The 21044-nt window shown below is 45.3% G+C and overlaps 1 protein-coding gene across 4 annotated transcripts; it reads left to right on the plus strand.

The window, feature by feature from the left end:
- Positions 1 to 823: 823 nt before the first annotated feature.
- Positions 824 to 15030, plus strand: LOC122932874 (proline-rich receptor-like protein kinase PERK2). Of its 4 annotated transcripts, none has more exons than XM_044287526.1 (2): positions 824 to 1668; positions 13692 to 15030. In XM_044287526.1, exons 1-2 carry the CDS (start codon positions 996 to 998, stop codon positions 14666 to 14668), a joined length of 1650 nt encoding a protein of 549 aa, XP_044143461.1. In that variant the 5' UTR covers positions 824 to 995; the 3' UTR covers positions 14669 to 15030. The 4 variants fall into 4 exon arrangements, with proteins under 4 accessions (XP_044143461.1, XP_044143463.1, XP_044143464.1 ...); XM_044287528.1 differs by having other exon boundaries at positions 824 to 1664; XM_044287529.1 differs by having other exon boundaries at positions 824 to 1664; positions 14689 to 15030.
- The last annotated feature ends 6014 nt before the right edge of the window (positions 15031 to 21044 follow it).

A 21044-nucleotide genomic window follows, 5' to 3' on the forward strand; every position in this document is an offset into this window, starting at 1 on the left:
TATATGTGCATGTAGTTTTTTTTTTATGTATGCATGTAGTTATATTATTTATTTATTTATGCAAGTAGTTATTTTATTTATTTATGTATGCATGTAGTTATTTTATTTATTTATATGTGCATGTAGTTATTTTATTTATTTATGCAAGTAGTTATTTTATTTATATGTGCTTGTAGTTTTTTTTATGTATGCATGTAGTTATTTTATTTATTTATGTATGCAAGTAGTTATTTTATTTATTTATATGTGCATGTAGTTTTTTTTATGTATGCATGTAGTTATTTTATTTATTTATGTATGCATGTAGTTATTTTATTTATTTATTTATGCAAGTAGTTATTTTATTTATTTATATGTGCATATAGTTTTATTTATGTATGCATGTAGTTATTTTATTTATGTATGCAAGTAGTTTTTTTATTTATTTATGTATGCATGTAGTTATTTATTTACTTTACTCACTTATACAGTGCTGATGTGAATGATTTCCTCCATGTTGCTTTGCTTCTATGACCCCCAGGGTGTTTTTACCGCTGTTTTGGCGCCGGTTGTTCCGTCAGACATAGAACCAGTAATAGCTGTTATATTCCATCACTTAATGTGAGTTAGCCAATGATATTTCCCATAAGCCACTGCTTCCTTTCTGAATTAACCCCACCAGAGCGTTTAGCTTGGGGGGAAGCATGGGGGCAATGACACCATAGGTTTACATAATTAGGATTGAAGTAGGATCCATGTCTTTTTCCCCTGTTTGTCTTTTCCCGCCCTTTTTTCTATTACAGGTACATTTGCCTCAGAAAAATGTGTTACCTGTAGTCTAGAAGATTCCTGCTGTACAAGTGAAGAGCGCAGCTGATTGGTGCTGGCTGTTGCTGGGGGAGATTTCCAGCCCTCTGATTTGTTGTTGGTTTAGTGGCGGGAAGCTGTTCCCCTTTATATTTACAGGTTCGGCAGAGCTGGCTCAGATGTGCCTGAAGAACTGACCAGCGTGGGACATGGAAGAACTCCTGCAGCAGCTGATGAAGAGAGCGGGGTCCGCCGGCGGAGAAGAGTGGCTGCGGAGCTGTTTGAAGATGCCGGCGCCGCTGCTATCAAGCCCACCTGAAGTGCTGACATCGCCGCCGAGCTCGTCTGTACCGCCGCTGGGGTCCCCGATGTTACCGCCGCCGCCGCTGTCTCTGGAGCCGCCGCCGCCAGCTGTTGAAGAAAGTCCGGTGCCAGCATGGGGAAGCCGTCCGGAGCTGCGCACCACCAGAGGATCCAGCAGCCGTTTCCGGGAGGAGGAGGCTGCAGCGCTGCCCAGCAAAAGAGCTAGAAGTGCAGGGAGCGCTTGTACTCCTCCCCCGGGGGCGGGGCGTCGGCGCAGCACCAATCGGAGAAGAGCAGCTTCTCAGAGAGGCCGGCAGTCCTCCAGGATCAGAGAGTCTGGAAGGCAGAGTGGCAGTTCCTATACAGAAGCTGTTCTCACTGGTGTGGAACGTCATCAGGATGCTGCCACTGAGGAGCTGCAGCAGGAAGTGGAGCAGCAGATCCTGCAGGATGAATTACAGGGGCTGCCTGTTGAGAGGCTCCCACCTCTGCTGGTTGAGCCATCTCCGGGCCCCCTGGGAAGATCACCACACCTATCATCTGCTGCCTATGGTCCACGCCAGGAAGGACAGCCAGTGGGTGAGAACATCAATGTTGTTCCCTTGTCTGAGTCGTCTGTGTTAAATGGTTTGGTTAAGCTGCTAGCTGAGTTTTCTAGCAGGCATATGGTTCATGGTGCTTCAGATGTCTGGAGCAGTGGTCAAAGTACGGTGGTTACTCCGTCTGGTAGTAATGCTGGTGGTAATGCTGGTGGTAATGCTGGTGGTAATGCTGGTGGTAATGCTGGTGGTAATGCTGGTGGTAATGCTGGTGGTAGTAATGCTGGTAGTAATGCTAGTAGTAATGCTGGTAGTAATGCTAGTAGTAATGCTGGTAGTGTGGTGCCTGTGCTGGAGAGAGGCGCAGGGGTTAAGGAGACTTGTTTAAAGGAGGCACTAGCTTGTGAAGTGTCTCCTTTAGGTTATCATCTTAGTGCGACTATGAAGGAGCGTATTTGGCGGATGGAATACGTGGAATTAATGGCGTTATTACCGTCCGCCAAAGATAGTGCTTTCAAGAAAGATGAGAAAATAGAAGATGATAAGAAACGCTTTCCCCCTAGATCATTTAATAATTGGCTTCAGGCATTTTGTGTTTATGCTGCGGTTTTGGGGGAGAAGCACTCTGAGCTGTGCTCAGGACTTTTCCAGCATTTAGACATTGTAACTGAAGCCTATAGGAATTTTGGCGGGATGGCTTGGTTTCATTACGATGAGACATTCCGCCAAAAGCTAGCTGTCCATCCATCCCTTAAATGGGGTGTGAAGGACATTGGGCTATGGGTAAATTTAATGTTGCCGCAAAAAACTATACCGGCAAAACCGCCGGCGTCGGCTCAGACTGTTATGAGGAAAGGCGTTTGCTTTGCTTATAACGAGTCTACCTGTAAATGGTTAAATAATTGCCGGTATAGACATGAATGTTCTTTTTGTGGGGGGTTCCATCCTATGTCCCGTTGCTTTAAAAGGAACTCCCAGTCAGGCCAGCAGCAGCCAAACGTCAGGGAGCAGGTGGCAAAAAGCGTGGAGTCCAGTGAAGTTAGCAGAAATGCAGCCATGGCTCGCTCTCTATCCAGACCGTCAGAAAGCTGATTTAATTTTTTATGGGTTTTTATATGGTTTTGAAGTTCCACCTTTTTCTGGCGTTGGCTGCTGTTGGGTTGAGAACTTAAAATCTGTGATTTTACATAAAGAGGTAGTTCGTAGTAAGATTCAGAAGGAGCTTGATTTGGGGAGGATTGAGGGCCCCTTTTTAGAGCCGCCGTTTGCTAATTTTAGGCTTTCTCCTTTGGGCGTTGTGCCAAAGAAGGAGCCTGGAGATTTCAGGTTGATTCATCACCTGTCGTTCCCAGAAAAAAGCTCTTTGAACGATATGGTGGATAAATCTGAGGCCTCTGTTTCATATGCCTCTTTTGATAATGCACTAGCTTTAGTCAGGACTTTTGGTAAGGATGCCCTGTTAGCTAAGGCTGATATTAAATCTGCATTTCGTTTATTGCCTGTTTGTCCAGACGGCTTCAACTCACTAGGTTTTCAGTTTGACGGTTATTTTTATTTTGATAAATGCCTGCCAATGGGTTTTTCACTGTCCTGTTATTACTTTGAAGCATTTTCAACTTTTATCCAATGGGTTGTTGAGTATGATGTAAGTATTAATGGGGTTCTTCATTACTTAGATGATTTTTTATTTGTTGGTTCTTCTAATTCTAGTACTTGTTCAGATTTGTTAAGTAGGTTTTTGGATATTTGTTCTTGTTTTGGGATTCCAGTAGCAGAAGAGAAGACGGTTGGTCCGTGTTGTTGTTTAGAGTTTCTTGGGATAGTTATCGACTCTAGTCGCATGGAGTTTCGACTGTCAGAGGCGAAATTGGAAAAAATTCGGGTGTTACTTTTGCTTTTGTTAAGTAAGAAAAAATGTACTCTTAGAGATATGCAATCTCTTCTGGGGTCACTTAATTTTGCTTGTAGGGTTATCCCCATTGGTAGAGTTTTTTCTAGTAGACTATATTTTTCAACTAGGGGCCTTAAGTCTCCTAATTCCCACATTCGGTTGACTAAATGTTTGAAGGAGGATATGGGTGTTTGGTTAGAATTCCTACAGGAATTTAATGGTTCTAGTTGTTGGCAGGAGGAATTTTCGAGTTCTGACGCTTTGGGTTTATTTACGGATGCGGCTGGTAGCTGTGGATATGGGGCTTTTTGGAATGGTAAATGGTCGGCTGAGAGGTGGCCTGCTTCTTGGGTTGTTAATGGTCTTACAAGGAATATTGTTCTATTAGAGCTTTTTCCAGTAATTGTTGCTGTTGTTCTATGGGGATATGATTTTAAGGATAAAAGGATATTATTACACACGGATAACAAAGGGGTTTGTTTTGCGATCAATACTCTTTCATCCAAATGTGATGTAGTTGTAAAATTATTAAGGCATTTAGTTCTGTTGTGTATGAAGTTTAATATATGGATCAAAGCGAAATATATTGTAGGTAGGGATGAGCGAACTCGAACTGTATAGTTCGGGTTCGTACCGAATTTTGGGGTGTCCGTGACACGGACCCGAACCCGGACATTTTCGTAAAAGTCCGGGTTCGGGTTCGGTGTTCGTCGCTTTCTTCGCGCTTTTGTGACGCTTTCTTGGCGCTTTTTGAAAGGCTGCAAAGCAGCCAATCAACAAGCGTCATACTACTTGCCCCAAGAGGCCATCACAGCCATGCCTACTATTGGCATGGCTGTGATTGGCCAGAGCACCATGTGACCCAGCCTCTATTTAAGCTGGAGTCACATAGCGCCGCCCGTCACTCTGCTCTGATTAGCGTAGGGAGAGGTTGCGGCTGCGACAGTAGGGCGAGATTAGGCAGATTAACTCCTCCAAAGGACTTGATTAACTGATCGATCTGCAGCTGTGGATCATTGAGCTGCTGATCCTCAATTGCTCACTGTTTTTAGGCTGCACAGACCGTTTGTCAGTCTCATTTTTCTGGGGTGATCGGCGGCCATTTTGTGTCTTGTGGTGCGCCAGCACAAGCTGCGACCAAGTGCATTTAACCCTCAATGGTGTGGTTGTTTTTTGGCTAAAGCCTACATCAGGGTGAAGCTGTGACACCAAGTGCATTTAACCAGCAATAGTCTGTTCATTTTTTGGCCATATACAAAATCAGGGGCAAGCTGCGCCTGTCACCAAGTGCATTTAACCCTCAATGGTGTGGTTGTTTTTTGGCTAAAGCCTACATCAGGGTGAAGCTGTCACACCAAGTGCATTTAACCAGCAATAGTCTGTTCATTTTTTGGCCATATACAAAATCAGGGGCAAGCTGCGCCTGTCACCAAGTGCATTTAACCCTCAATGGTGTGGTTGTTTTTTGGCTAAAGCCTACATCAGGGTGAAGCTGTCACACCAAGTGCATTTAACCAGCAATAGTCTGTTCATTTTTTGGCCATATACAAAATCAGGGGCAAGCTGCGCCTGTCACCAAGTGCATTTAACCCTCAATGGTGTGGTTGTTTTTTGGCTAAAGCCGACATCAGGGTGAAGCTGTCACACCAAGTGCATTTAACCAGCAATAGTCTGTTCATTTTTTGGCCATATCCCAGTCTAATTCTGTCACTAAATCCATACCGGTCACCCAGCGCCTAAATACTAGGCCTCAAATTTATATCCAGCTAAATCTGTCCCTAGTGCTGTAGCTGGGCGAGTTATTTAGTGTCCGTTCAAGCACATTTCTTGTTCTGGGTTGAAATACAATTCCCAATTTAGCAATTTCATAATTTAGTGGTTCCTGCTATATCAGAGCTCTTTGAAATCTATCCCAAAAAGGGTATATAATATTGAAGGTGCACATAGGGTCATTCAGAGTAACTTCACACACACCAGCTACTGTGTATTTCCAAGTCTAATTCTGTCACTAAATCCATACCGGTGACCCAGCGCCTAAATACTAGGCCTCAAATTTAATTCCCTCTAAATCTCTCGTTACCCACCGCTGTACTGTTGTTGCTGGGCAAGATATTTAGTGTCCGTCAAAGCACATTTTTTGTTCTGGGTTGAAGTACAATTCCCAATTTAGCAATTTCATAATTTAGTGGTTTCTGCTATATCAGAGCTATTTGAAATCTATCCCAAAAAGGGTATATAATATTGAAGGTGCACATAGGGTCATTCAGAATAACTTCACACACACCCGCTACTGTGTATTTCCAAGTCTAATTCTGTCACTAAACCCATACCTGTCACCCAGCGCCTAAATACTAGGCCTCAAATTTAAATCCCTCTAAATCTCTCGTTACCGTTGTCCTGTTGTAGCTGGGAAAGTTATTTAGTGCCCGTCAAAGCACATTTTTTGTTCTGGGTTGAAGTACAATTCCCAATTTAGCAATTTCATAATTTAGTGGTTCCTGCTATATCAGAGCTATTTGAAATCTATCCCAAAAAGGGTATATAATATTGAAGGTGCACATAGGGTCATTCAGAATAACTTCACACACACCCGCTACTGTGTATTTCCAAGTCTAATTCTGTCACTAAATCCATACCGGTGACCCAGCGCCTAAATACTAGGCCTCAAATTTAATTCCCTCTAAATCTCTCGTTACCCACCGCTGTACTGTTGTTGCTGGGCAAGATATTTAGTGTCCGTCAAAGCACATTTTTTGTTCTGGGTTGAAGTACAATTCCCAATTTAGCAATTTCATAATTTAGTGGTTTCTGCTATATCAGAGCTATTTGAAATCTATCCCTAAAAGGGTATATAATATTGAAGGTGCACATAGGGTCATTCAGAATAACTTCACACACACCCGCTACTGTGTATTTCCAAGTCTAATTCTGTCACTAAATCCATACCGGTGACCCAGCGCCTAAATACTAGGCCTCAAATTTAATTCCCTCTAAATCTCTCGTTACCCACCGTTGTACTGTTGTTGCTGGGCAAGATATTTAGTGTCCGTCAAAGCACATTTTTTGTTCTGGGTTGAAGTACAATTCCCAATTTAGCAATTTCATAATTTAGTGGTTTCTGCTATATCAGAGCTATTTGAAATCTATCCCTAAAAGGGTATATAATATTCAAGGTGCACATTGGGTCATTCAGAATAACTTCACACACACACGCTTCTGTGCATTTCCAAGTCTAATTCTGTCACTAAATCCATACCGGTCACCCAGCGCCTAAATACTAGGCCTCAAATTTATATCCCGCTGAATTTGAATACAATACATTGGGCCAAATAATATATTTGTTGTTGTGGTGAACCATAACAATGAGAAAAACATCTAGTAAGGGACGCGGACGTGGACATGGTCGTGGTGGTGTTAGTGGACCCTCTGGTGCTGGGAGAGGACGTGGCCGTTCTGCCACATCCACACGTCCTAGTGTACCAACTACTTCAGGTCCCAGTAGCCGCCAGAATTTACAGCGATATATGGTGGGGCCCAATGCCGTTCTAAGGATGGTAAGGCCTGAGCAGGTACAGGCATTAGTCAATTGGGTGGCCGACAGTGGATCCAGCACGTTCACATTATCTCCCACCCAGTCTTCTGCAGAAAGCGCACAGATGGCGCCTGAAAACCAACCCCATCAGTCTGTCACATCACCCCCATGCATACCAGGGAAACTGTCTCAGCCTCAAGTTATGCAGCAGTCTCTTATGCTGTTTGAAGACTCCGCTGGCAGGGTTTCCCAAGGGCATCCACCTAGCCCTTCCCCAGCGGTGAAAGACATAGAATGCACTGACGCACAACCACTTATGTTTCCTGATGATGAGGACATGGGAATACCACCTCAGCATGTCTCTGATGATGACGAAACACAGGTGCCAACTGCTGCGTCTTTCTGCAGTGTGCAGACTGAACAGGAGGTCAGGGATCAAGACTGGGTGGAAGACGATGCAGGGGACGATGAGGTCCTAGACCCCACATGGAATGAAGGTCGTGCCACTGACTTTCACAGTTCGGAGGAAGAGGCAGTGGTGAGACCGAGCCAACAGCGTAGCAAAAGAGGGAGCAGTGGGCAAAAGCAGAACACCCGCCGCCAAGAGACTCCGCCTGCTACTGACCGCCGCCATCTGGGACCGAGCACCCCAAAGGCAGCTTCAAGGAGTTCCCTGGCATGGCACTTCTTCAAACAATGTGCTGACGACAAGACCCGAGTGGTTTGCACGCTGTGCCATCAGAGCCTGAAGCGAGGCATTAACGTTCTGAACCTGAGCACAACCTGCATGACCAGGCACCTGCATGCAAAGCATGAACTGCAGTGGAGTAAACACCTTAAAACCAAGGAAGTCACTCAGGCTCCCCCTGCTACCTCTTCTGCTGCTGCCGCCTCGGCCTATTCTGCTGCTGCCGCCTCGGCCTCTTCCTCCGCCTCTGGAGGAACGTTGGCACCTGCCGCCCAGCAAACAGGGGATGTACCACCAACACCACCACCACCACCTCCGTCACCAAGCGTCTCAACCATGTCACACGCCAGCGTTCAGCTCTCCATCTCACAAACATTTGATAGAAAGCGTAAATTCCCACCTAGCCACCCTCGATCCCTGGCCCTGAATGCCAGCATTTCTAAACTACTGGCCTATGAAATGCTGTCATTTAGGCTGGTGGACACAGACAGCTTCAAACAGCTCATGTCGCTTGCTGTCCCACAGTATGTTGTTCCCAGCCGGCACTACTTCTCCAAGAGAGCCGTGCCTTCCCTGCACAACCAAGTATCCGATAAAATCAAGTGTGCACTGCGCAACGCCATCTGTAGCAAGGTCCACCTAACCACAGATACGTGGACCAGTAAGCACGGCCAGGGACGCTATATCTCCCTAACTGCACACTGGGTAAATGTAGTGGCAGCTGGGCCCCAGGCGGAGAGCTGTTTGGCGCACGTCCTTCCGCCGCCAAGGATCGCAGGGCAACATTCTTTGCCTCCTGTTGCCACCTCCTCCTTCTCGGCTTCCTCCTCCTCTTCTTCCACCTGCTCATCCAGTCAGCCACACACCTTCACCACCAACTTCAGCACAGCCCGGGGTAAACGTCAGCAGGCCATTCTGAAACTCATATGTTTGGGGGACAGGCCCCACACCGCACAGGAGTTGTGGCGGGGTATAGAACAACAGACCGACGAGTGGTTGCTGCCGGTGAGCCTCAAGCCCGGCCTGGTGGTGTGTGATAATGGGCGAAATCTCGTTGCAGCTCTGGGACTAGCCAATTTGACGCACATCCCTTGCTTGGCGCATGTGCTGAATTTGGTGGTGCAGAAGTTCATTCACAACTACCCCGACATGTCAGAGCTGCTGCATAAAGTGCGGGCCGTCTGTTCGCGCTTCCGGCGTTCACATCCTGCTGCTGCTCGCCTGTCTGCGCTACAGCGTAACTTCGGCCTTCCCGCTCACCGCCTCATATGCGACGTGCCCACCAGGTGGAACTCCACCTTGCACATGCTGGACAGACTGTGCGAGCAGCAGCAGGCCATAGTGGAGTTTCAGCTGCAGCACGCACGGGTCAGTCGCACTACAGAACAGCACCACTTCACCACCAATGACTGGGCCTCCATGCGAGACCTGTGTGCCCTGTTGCGCTGTTTCGAGTACTCCACCAACATGGCCAGTGGCGATGACACCGTTATCAGCGTTACAATACCACTTCTATGTCTCCTTGAGAAAACACTTAGGGCGATGATGGAACAGGAGGTGGCCCAGGAGGAGGAGGAGGAGGATGAGGAAGAGGGGTCATTTTTAGCACTTTCAGGCCAGTCTCTTCGAAGTGACTCAGAGGGAGGTTTTTTGCAACAGCAGAGGCCAGGTACAAATGTGGCCAGCCAGGGCCCACTACTGGAGGACGAGGAGGACGAGGATGAGGAGGAGGTGGAGGAGGATGAGGATGAAGCATGGTCACAGCGGGGTGGCACCCAACGCAGCTCGGGTCCATCACTGGTGCGTGGCTGGGGGGAAAGGCAGGACGATGACGATACGCCTCCCACAGAGGACAGCTTGTCCTTACCCCTGGGCAGCCTGGCACACATGAGCGACTACATGCTGCAGTGCCTGCGCAACGACAGCAGAGTTGCCCACATTTTAACCTGTGCGGACTACTGGGTTGCCACCCTGCTGGATCCACGCTACAAAGACAATGTGCCCACCTTACTTCCTGCACTGGAGCGTGATAGGAAGATGCGCGAGTACAAGCGCACGTTGGTAGACGCGCTACTGAGAGCATTCCCAAATGTCACAGGGGAACAAGTGGAAGCCCAAGGCCAAGGCAGAGGAGGAGCAAGAGGTCGCCAAGGCAGCTGTGTCACGGCCAGCTCCTCTGAGGGCAGGGTTAGCATGGCAGAGATGTGGAAAACTTTTGTCAACACGCCACAGCTAACTGCACCACCACCTGATACGCAACGTGTTAGCAGGAGGCAACATTTTACTAACATGGTGGAACAGTACGTGTGCACACCCCTCCACGTACTGACTGATGGTTCGGCCCCATTCAACTTCTGGGTCTCTAAATTGTCCACGTGGCCAGAGCTAGCCTTTTATGCCTTGGAGGTGCTGGCCTGCCCGGCAGCCAGCGTTTTGTCTGAACGTGTATTCAGCACGGCAGGGGGCGTCATTACAGACAAACGCAGCCGCCTGTCTACAGCCAATGTGGACAAGCTGACGTTCATAAAAATGAACCAGGCATGGATCCCACAGGACCTGTCCGTCCCTTGTCCAGATTAGACATTAACTACCTCCCCATAACCATATATTATTGGACTCCAGGGCACTTCCTCATTCAATCCTATTTTTATTTTCATTTTACCATTATATTGCGATGCTACCCAAAGTTGAATGAACCTCTCCTCTGCCTGTGTGCTAGGCCTAAATATATGCCAATGGACTGTTGCAGTGGTGGCTGACATGAAGCCTGATTCTCTGCTATGACATGCAGACTAATTCTCTGCTGACATGAAGCCAGATTGTCTGTTACGGGACCTCTCTCCTCTGCCTGGGTGCTGGGCCTAAATTTATGACAATGGACTGTTGCAGTGGTGGCTGACGTGAAGCCTGATTCTCTGCTATGACATGCAGACTGATTCTCTGCTGTCATGAAGCCAGATTGTCTGTTACGGGACCTTTCTCCTCTACCTGGGTTCTGGGCCTAAATTTATGAAAATTGACTCTTACAGTGGTGGGTGACGTGAAGCCTGATTCTCTGCTATGATATGAAGACTGATTCTCTGCTGACATGAAGCCAGATTGTCTGTTACGGGACCTTTCTCCTCTGCCTGGGTTCTGGGCCTAAATTTATGAAAATTGACTCTTACAGTGGTGGGTGACGTGAAGCCTGATTCTCTGCTATGATATGAAGACTGATTCTCTGCTGACATGAAGCCAGATTGTCTGTTACGGGACCTTTCTCCTCTGCCTGGGTTCTGGGCCTAAATTTATGAAAATTGACTCTTACAGTGGTGGGTGACGTGAAGCCTGATTCTCTGCTATGATATGAAGACTGATTCTCTGCTGACATGAAGCCAGATTGTCTGTTACGGGACCTTTCTCCTCTGCCTGGGTTCTGGGCCTAAATTTATGAAAATTGACTCTTACAGTGGTGGGTGACGTGAAGCCTGATTCTCTGCTATGATATGAAGACTGATTCTCTGCTGACATGAAGCCAGATTGTCTGTTACGGGACCTTTCTCCTCTGCCTGGGTTCTGGGCCTAAATTTATGAAAATTGACTCTTACAGTGGTGGGTGACGTGAAGCCTGATTCTCTGCTATGATATGAAGACTGATTCTCTGCTGACATGAAGCCAGATTGTCTGTTACGGGACCTTTCTCCTCTGCCTGGGTTCTGGGCCTAAATTTATGAAAATTGACTCTTACAGTGGTGGGTGACGTGAAGCCTGATTCTCTGCTATGATATGAAGACTGATTCTCTGCTGACATGAAGCCAGATTGTCTGTTACGGGACCTTTCTCCTCTGCCTGGGTTCTGGGCCTAAATTTATGAAAATTGACTCTTACAGTGGTGGGTGACGTGAAGCCTGATTCTCTGCTATGATATGAAGACTGATTCTCTGCTGACATGAAGCCAGATTGTCTGTTACGGGACCTTTCTCCTCTGCCTGGGTTCTGGGCCTAAATTTATGAAAATTGACTCTTACAGTGGTGGGTGACGTGAAGCCTGATTCTCTGCTATGATATGAAGACTGATTCTCTGCTGACATGAAGCCAGATTGTCTGTTACGGGACCTCTCTCCTCTGCCTGGGTGCTGGGCCTAAATATATGCCAATGGACTGTTGCAGTGGTGGCTGACGTGAAGCCTCATTCTCTGCTATGACATGCAGACTAATTCTCTGCTGACATGAAGACAGATTCTCTGTTACGGGACCTCTCTCCTCTGCCTGGGTGCCGGGGCCTAAATATCTGAGAATGGACTGTTCCAGTGGTGGCTGACGTGAAGCCTCATTCTCTGCTATGACATGCAGACTAATTCTCTGCTGACATGAAGACAGATTCTCTGTTACGGGACCTCCCTCCTCTGCCTGGGTGCTGGGCCTAAATATATGCCAATGGACTGTTGCAGTGGTGGCTGACGTGAAGCCTCATTCTCTGCTATGACATGCAGACTAATTCTCTGCTGACATGAAGACAGATTCTCTGTTACGGGACCTCCCTCCTCTGCCTGGGTGCTGGGCCTAAATATATGCCAATGGACTGTTGCAGTGGTGGCTGACGTGAAGCCTCATTCTCTGCTATGACATGCAGACTGATTCTCTGCTGACATGAAGCCAGATTCTCTGTTACGGGACCTCTCTCCTCTGCCTGTGTGTGTGCTGGGCCTAAATATATGCCAATGGACTGTTGCAGTGGTGGCTGACGTGAAGCCTCATTCTCTGCTATGACATGCAGACTGATTCTCTGCTGACATGAAGCCAGATTCTCTGTTACGGGACCTCTCTCCTCTGCCTGTGTGTGTGCTGGGCCTAAATATATGCCAATGGACTGTTGCAGTGGTGGCTGACGTGAAGCCTCATTCTCTGCTATGACATGCAGACTAATTCTCTGCTGACATGAAGACAGATTCTCTGTTACGGGACCTCCCTCCTCTGCCTGGGTGCTGGGCCTAAATATATGCCAATGGACTGTTGCAGTGGTGGCTGACGTGAAGCCTCATTCTCTGCTATGACATGCAGACTGATTCTCTGCTGACATGAAGCCAGATTCTCTGTTACGGGACCTCTCTCCTCTGCCTGTGTGTGTGCTGGGCCTAAATATATGCCAATGGACTGTTGCAGTGGTGGCTGACGTGAAGCCTCATTCTCTGCTATGACATGCAGACTGATTCTCTGCTGACATGAAGCCAGATTCTCTGTTACGGGACCTCTCTCCTCTGCCTGTGTGTGTGCTGGGCCTAAATATATGCCAATGGACTGTTGCAGTGGTGGCTGACGTGAAGCCTCATTCTCTGCTATGACATGCAGACTAATTCTCTGCTGACATGAAGACAGATTCTCTGTTACGGGACCTCCCTCCTCTGCCTGGGTGCTGGGCCTAAATATATGCCAATGGACTGTTGCAGTGGTGGCTGACGTGAAGCCTCATTCTCTGCTATGACATGCAGACTAATTCTCTGCTGACATGAAGACAGATTCTCTGTTACGGGACCTCTCTCCTCTGCCTGGGTGCCGGGGCCTAAATATCTGAGAATGGACTGTTCCAGTGGTGGGTGACGGGAAGCCAGATTCTCTGCTATGGAACCTCTCTCCAATTGATTTTGGTTAATTTTTATTTATTTAATTTTTATTTTAATTCATTTCCCTATCCACATTTGTTTGCAGGGGATTTACCTACATGTTGCTGCCTTTTGCAGCCCTCTAGCTCTTTCCTGGGCTGTTTTACAGCCTTTTTAGTGCCGAAAAGTTCGGGTCCCCATTGACTTCAATGGGGTTCGGGTTCGGGACGAAGTTCGGATCGGGTTCGGATCCCGAACCCGAACATTTCCGGGATGTTCGGCCGAACTTCTCGAACCCGAACATCCAGGTGTTCGCTCAACTCTAATTGTAGGGTCATCTAATGTGTTGGCTGATTCTTTGTCTCGTTCACAGTTCCTGAGGTTCCGGGAATTAGCTCCGGAGGCGGATCTGGATGGGAGCCCATGTCCTCAACATCTGTGGGGCTTGATTTGGGACTGATGTCTGAAGCTATTGAGAGGTCCTTGGCCCCGAGAACATGGGCAGCTTACTCTGCCGCATGGCGGGATTGGTGGTATTTTTTAAATGCTTGCTCAATGGATATTAAAGGGGATGTTTTAAGTTGCGGTGTATTGTTTGTTACTAGCTTATTTAATAGGAAATTGGCGGCTTCATCTGTGGCGAAAGTAGTGGCTGGCGTGTCATTTTTTCAGAAACTGCGGGGTGAGAGGCCGTTATCTTCCTTTTTTCAGATTAAGCAGGCTCTGAAGGGTTACAAGAAAGGTATTGGTAAGTTGGATGCTAGGAGGCCAATTTCTATCTCTTTATTGGGGCAGCTTTGTAAAGTTTTGTCTGACGTGTGTAGGGACCAGGGTGAAATATTGCTTTTTCGTACAGCTTTTGTGTTAGCCTTTTTCGGGGCTTTTAGGATTAGTGAGTTAGTTGCGGCAAGCCGTAATAGTGTGTCAGGTTTGGGTTTTTCTGATGTTATGGTGAGTAATGATAAAGTCGAGATTCTTGTTAGGAAGTCAAAAACTGATCAGTATGGTAGGGGTCAGGTAGTTAGTTTACATTCTTGGGTGGGTTCTGAATTTTGTCCGGTTATATTGGTAAGGTGTTTGTATGAGATGCATCCCTCTAAGTGTGGTTCCTTTTTAATGCACCAGGATTCCTCCCCTCTCACTAAATTTCAGTTCAGCGCAATTTTTAAAAAATGTTTGGGGAAATTGGGCCTTAGTTCTGCAAAATTCTCGTCACATTCTTTTAGGATAGGTGCTGCGACGGAGGCTGCCAGGTTTGGGCTGGATGATTCAGTAGTTAAAAGAATTGGGAGGTGGGAATCTAATAGGTTTAAAATTTATGTTAGGCCGAATTTAATGCTGCCAGTCTGAATGCTTTTCTATTTTTGCAGGAAGTCAGTTTGTGATTTGGATTGTGGGACATTCATTTGTTTTTTGGGCTCAGAAGCGAGCTGAAAAAAGAATATACTCAGAGAATTTGTCGTTTAATACATCTGAAGTTCTTATTTTTTGGCAGGGTGTTAGAGGGTTGTGTTGGAAAGGGTTAATGGATGAAATTAATAAGCTTATTAAAAAATGGCCTGTTCCTCATTTGGTTATCATTCATCTTGGGGGGAATGATTTAGGTAAGATAAGGACCTGTGAGCTACTGTGGGTCATGAAGAGGGACCTGGCCTTATTACATCATAGTCTTCCTAGTACTAACTTAGTTTTTTCAGAGATTGTCCCTCGCTTAGTTTGGTCCGGGAGGGACGGTAAATTTATGGAAAAAGTCCGGAAAAGAGTGAACAGGGCCCTTGAAAAATTTCTCCCTTTAGTGGGCGGTTTTAGTTATAGGCATTCAGACTTGGAGGGTTTTTTGCCTGGCCTTTTTAGATCCGATAACGTTCATCTTTCTGAGGTAGGGATTGATATTTTTAACTTGGGTTTTCAGAATATAGTGGAGAAATGGCTGCTGTCTTGTGGGGGGCCTCGCCTATGTTAGGCGTGGCTTGTGGGGTAGTGTCGCTCAGCTCATGCTGAGTGGATCTTGGTCTTTATATGGTTAATTTATTATTGGTCTTTTGGTATCGGTTATTATGGTATTTTTAAATTAATTTATTTATTTATTTATGGTTGTTAAATAATTTTAAGTGACCCTTAATAAAGCTCAGCGGCCATTTCCTCCACTATGTTGTTGGTGTCAATCATTTATTAGCGTTAAGTTAGTATTAGAGTGTGTCATTTGCCCCCATGAATTAACCCCACCAGAGCGTTTAGCTTGGGGGGAAGCATGGGGGCAATGACACCATAGGTTTACATAATTAGGATTGAAGTAGGATCCATGTCTTTTTCCCCTGTTTGTCTTTTCCCGCCCTTTTTTCTATTACAGGTACATTTACCTCAGAAAAATGTGTTACCTGTAGTCTAGAAGATTCCTGCTGTACAAGTGAAGAGCGCAGCTGATTGGTGCTGGCTGTTGCTGGGGGAGATTTCCAGCCCTCTGATTTGTTGTTGGTTTAGTGGCGGGAAGCTGTTCCCCTTTATATTTACAGGTTCGGCAGAGCTGGCTCAGATGTGCCTGAAGAACTGACCAGCGTCCCACCCCCCCTTCCCTTATTTTCGCACTGTGTCACCTGTCGCTGGGCTTTATTAGAGGGGTAGTGTCGCTCAGCTCATGCTGAGTGGATCTTGGTCTTTATATGGTTAATTTATTATTGGTCTTTTGGTATCGGTTATTATGGTATTTTTAAATTAATTTATTTATTTATTTATGGTTGTTAAATAATTTTAAGTGACCCTTAATAAAGCTCAGCGGCCATTTCCTCCACTATGTTGTTGGTGTCAATCATTTATTAGCGTTAAGTTAGTATTAGAGTGTGTCATTTGCCCCCATGAATTAACCCCACCAGAGCGTTTAGCTTGGGGGGAAGCATGGGGGCAATGACACCATAGGTTTACATAATTAGGATTGAAGTAGGATCCATGTCTTTTTCCCCTGTTTGTCTTTTCCCGCCCTTTTTTCTATTACAGGTACATTTACCTCAGAAAAATGTGTTACCTGTAGTCTAGAAGATTCCTGCTGTACAAGTGAAGAGCGCAGCTGATTGGTGCTGGCTGTTGCTGGGGGAGATTTCCAGCCCTCTGATTTGTTGTTGGTTTAGTGGCGGGAAGCTGTTCCCCTTTATATTTACAGGTTCGGCAGAGCTGGCTCAGATGTGCCTGAAGAACTGACCAGCGTCCCACCCCCCCTTCCCTTATTTTCGCACTGTGTCACCTGTCGCTGGGCTTTATTAGAGGGGTAGTGTCGCTCAGCTCATGCTGAGTGGATCTTGGTCTTTATATGGTTAATTTATTATTGGTCTTTTGGTATCGGTTATTATGGTATTTTTAAATTAATTTATTTATTTATTTATGGTTGTTAAATAATTTTAAGTGACCCTTAATAAAGCTCAGCGGCCATTTCCTCCACTATGTTGTTGGTGTCAATCATTTATTAGCGTTAAGTTAGTATTAGAGTGTGTCATTTGCCCCCATGCAGTTTCTGCATTTACACCACTTTTATTGTCAGAAGAGTTGGAGTGACACATGCAAAATACGGCAGAATCATGATACAGATGCTGACACCCCCTTAAAATACTACACACTATAGGGGGTGGAATGAGTTCCTTAAAATATAATGTTAACGTCCCTTAGTCCAAAAGACTTTGACTACAGCGAAGCTGAATGAATTGTGGATAACAAGTGACACAGCAATGCTGAAGCTCATCGCAGCCTCTTGACATTGGGGAGAAAGAGTGATTCTTAGGTGACACAACTGAATACAAATCTTTCATACAGATGTTACATTTTTACCAAAGAGATGGGGCATATATTTAATTCACTTCGTAATAAAGCCCCACAGGTCCCTTCACATGAATACTTTATATGTAATAAAGTGTAGGCAGCAAGAAGCAGGCGGGAGAACGCAGGGCATTTCAGGTTCTCAGGCCAGGGACTCAGAAATGTAAATGCAATTCTCTAATTAATTACCTAGAAAATGAGCAGACAGACCTGCTAAGGCACAAGATGCCTGACAACTGCTGATGTAAGATTAGACGCACTGATGATGGAAATGCTCCAGGAATATTAGATTCAATATATGAGATATCGAGCCCCTTCCTGCAAATGGACGTACCTGTGCATTCAGATGCGGTCTCTGAACATGGCGCCCACTCAGAAGCTGAGCAGGGGTCATTGCTGCAGAGTGCTTGCTGTTATACACAGCTGACACCCGGGACTAATGTCTGCAATTGACAATGACGACAATCGTGGACTTTAAAAACTTAAGATGCTGTGGTCAATCGCGACCACTGCATTTGAGGTTGTTTTCCCAGGTAGAGATGTGCTTGGGGGCCCAAGCGGCTTCCCTGTGCAGAGATCGAGGGAGCAGTTCCAGTACTATGGCAGCCTGAGTCCTGAAGGCTCAGAGGCCTGCCACAGCGATGGCAGGACTCCATAGGAACATGTAGAATCCCCCATAGGCTGCAAAGTTACTGTAAATCAGAGAAGCAATCAAGTCCCACAGGGGAGCTTAAAAAAGTGTAAAACAAAGTTATTAAAAATATTTAAAAATAAATATTTAAAATAATAAAAATAAATAAACAATCAAAATGTGAAGATCATAGGCATTGCCGCATCATAAAATGTTCATACTATTAAAATACAGTATAAACATATTTATCCTGTATGGTAAATGCTGCAATGGAAAAAAAAAAATCTAAATGGGCATTTCAATATCCTTTCGTCAATTCAGCTACCCAAAAAAAGTGATCAAAAATGGTATCAGTAAAAACCTCAGATCACCCCACAAAAATATACTCTCATACAGCTACGTAGATGTAACTATACAAATTTTATAGAGGTCATAATATGGCGAGGCACAGAAAAAAAAATTGTTTTCCAAAAGTTTTTGTAGGTATTAAAACACAATAAAAACGATATAAATGTTGTATCACTGTAATCATACACCTGGAGAATGAAAACACTGTAAAAATAAACCCATAAAATTGTTGTGGAACTGCGTTTTTTTTTCCAACTCCATCCCAGTTGGAATATTTTTCAGCTTCCCACTGTATCATTGCCAATATTAAAGGGTGCCATTAGAAAGTACAAGCCATCATGTGGCTATGTGAATGGAAAAATAAAAAAGTTATAGACCTGGGAAAACCCTCAAGTAGAACACTTCCGGATGCTTGACAGAGCACCCGAGCACAATGGAAGTCAATGGGAGAACCCGAAAATTAAACCAGGCACCCCCTGCTCTGAAGATGGGAGGGTGTCGGGACTCTAGTTCAGCTTAGGAGTCCCTGCTCTGACTCCATATATAGCTTTGTCCATATATGAAGTCAGTGCTTGAGGACACCTACTGTATTTAAATCTAATTTAGCCTCTATTTCTGAAAAGTTTCTGGCGGGATTTGAACTCACAAACTTCTACATTACAGGCAAGAATCTTAACCACTACACTATAGAGCTGCATGGGCAGTTACTAAAAAAATAAACTAAAATAAAAATATGAGACTTCTGCTGTTACTAGTAGTAAGTATTCCTATACAGCAGAAGTCTCATATTTATTTATTTTATTTGAATTTAGTAACATGCAGCTGTATAGTGTAGTGGTTAAGATTCTCGGCTATAATGTAGAAGGTTGTGAGTTCGAATCCCGCCAGAAACTTTTCAGAAATAGAGGCTAAATTAGATTTATATACACTGACTTGAGCACACGCAATATTTGGCCAAACACCACTATGTGCCGAGCATAGCAATGCTCGAATCGAAGCATGCTCGCCCAACACTACCCGGGAAGGCAGAATCAAAGACATCTGGGGAACACATATCCCAATGTCGCCGCACTGGATGGGCACCTCCGATCACTGGTCCTGAGTTAAACCCTGTATAGTATTGCAATAGAGAGGTGTAGTTGAATTTATATATAATGAACCACCCAAGGAGGAGGATTTTTTCATAGAAATGGGACCCAGGAGCATAATGACAAACCTTTCCCCAAGAACCAATCCCTGACCATACATAACTTTAGCAAAGTTCTAGAACTCTGGGGAGCCTGGTGACAAACCTTCCCTTCCCCATGTACCAATGTCTAGTTTCAAAATTACATGAGGGGGAGGAGAATTTAAAGATCTATGGCAGCGGTGGCTAACCTTGGCACTCCAGCTGTGGTAAAACTACAACTCCCAAGATGCCCCCCTTGCTTGGCTGCTCTCAGAACTCTATAGAAATAAATGGAGCATGCTGGGAGTTGTAGTTTCACCACAGCTAGAGTGCCGCCAAGGTTAGCCATCACTGATCTAGGGCATCCACCTAATGGTACTAATGGTGTCATGTGCATGTCCTGAGAGGCTTTGGTCAGTTCTTTGGGGTCCTATATACCTCAGACCTGAATCTGCTTCCACAGCACAGGACAATCATGATTACTGGACCAGGACTCCGAATGTAGAAACTCAAAGATAGATAGATATGAGAGATAGATAGATATGAGAGATAGATAGATATGAGAGATAGATAGATAGATAGATAGATATGAGATAGATGATAGATATATATAATAGATAGATAGATAGATCATAGATAGATAGATAGATAGATAGATATGAGATAGATGATATATATATATAATAGATAGATATATAATAGATAGTTACTAAATAATACACATATTTCAAAAAATGGAAAATAAAAGGTCAAAGAAAACCAAATTAATCTAATATATATTTTTCCCTTGGAGGGCTATCCCTGGGGTCCGGAAGTATGCAGGTTTTCAGGAAGTGAATCTGTCAGGATGATTAATCTGCTAATTGATCCGGAATTCCCTGGTGCCGCATTCTCGGTTATGGGAAGGAGTCGCCGCAGGGTCTGCAGAGCTGATTTGCTGTATACATCAGTAGGAACCTGAAGGAAGGATTTCCATGATAATAACAATTCTTCAGGATACATTAAAAGGCACTGACAGAAGAGGAGCAGGAATTCTTGTAACCGAGGCTTCACCGAGGAGCTGACCAGAGTGCTGAACCCTCACAAGGCTCTCTCGGTCAGTGGGCTTTTTTTTAAATTTTTTTTTAACTGTGCACTTAAAACATTGCAAATTTGGTAAATTTTCCTTTGAGTATTTTCTCAAAACTTTTGTCAGCTCAGGCACAGGGGTCCCTCCAGAGTAACCGATTTGTCCGAGGCTAGCTACACAGTATAGGACTGGCCAAGTGAATCCAAGCACTGAATAAAACAAGGCCCCAGGGTCCTTCAGAAGACAATCTTGTTTGTAGCCAATTTTGGGACTAATAACTTCAGCTTGTGCAGATGCAGCAGGAGAAGGGGCCCACCACTGTGTTACCGAGAAAACACCTGTCTTACTTACACATTGGGGGACCCGCTCTTATCTACGGAACAGAGCCCCCCAAAGCGAGGGAGAGCACACTGCGCAGGCGCAGCCGGCTCTACATTCACTTCTATGGGATTTCTGAAAATAGCCAAGAGGAAGTCCCATAGCTGTGAATGGAGAGCACTCTGCTCATGCGCGGACGCCTCTTCATCGCTATAGGACTCCCGGAAATAGTTGCGCCAGTATTCAGCTGTTTTCCGAACAACCGTAGCAGTTCATTCTGAAGATAGGAGCGGGTGGGACCTGATCTGATAGCATCGGCATAGCCTAGCTTCATCAATGTCTGAGATGGGAATACCCCTTTAATGTCTACTTCACTGCATGTAAGGGGGGA

Source organism: Bufo gargarizans, chromosome 3 (genome assembly GCF_014858855.1).
Source record: "Bufo gargarizans isolate SCDJY-AF-19 chromosome 3, ASM1485885v1, whole genome shotgun sequence".
In the NCBI taxonomy this organism is placed as follows: domain Eukaryota; kingdom Metazoa; phylum Chordata; class Amphibia; order Anura; family Bufonidae; genus Bufo; species Bufo gargarizans.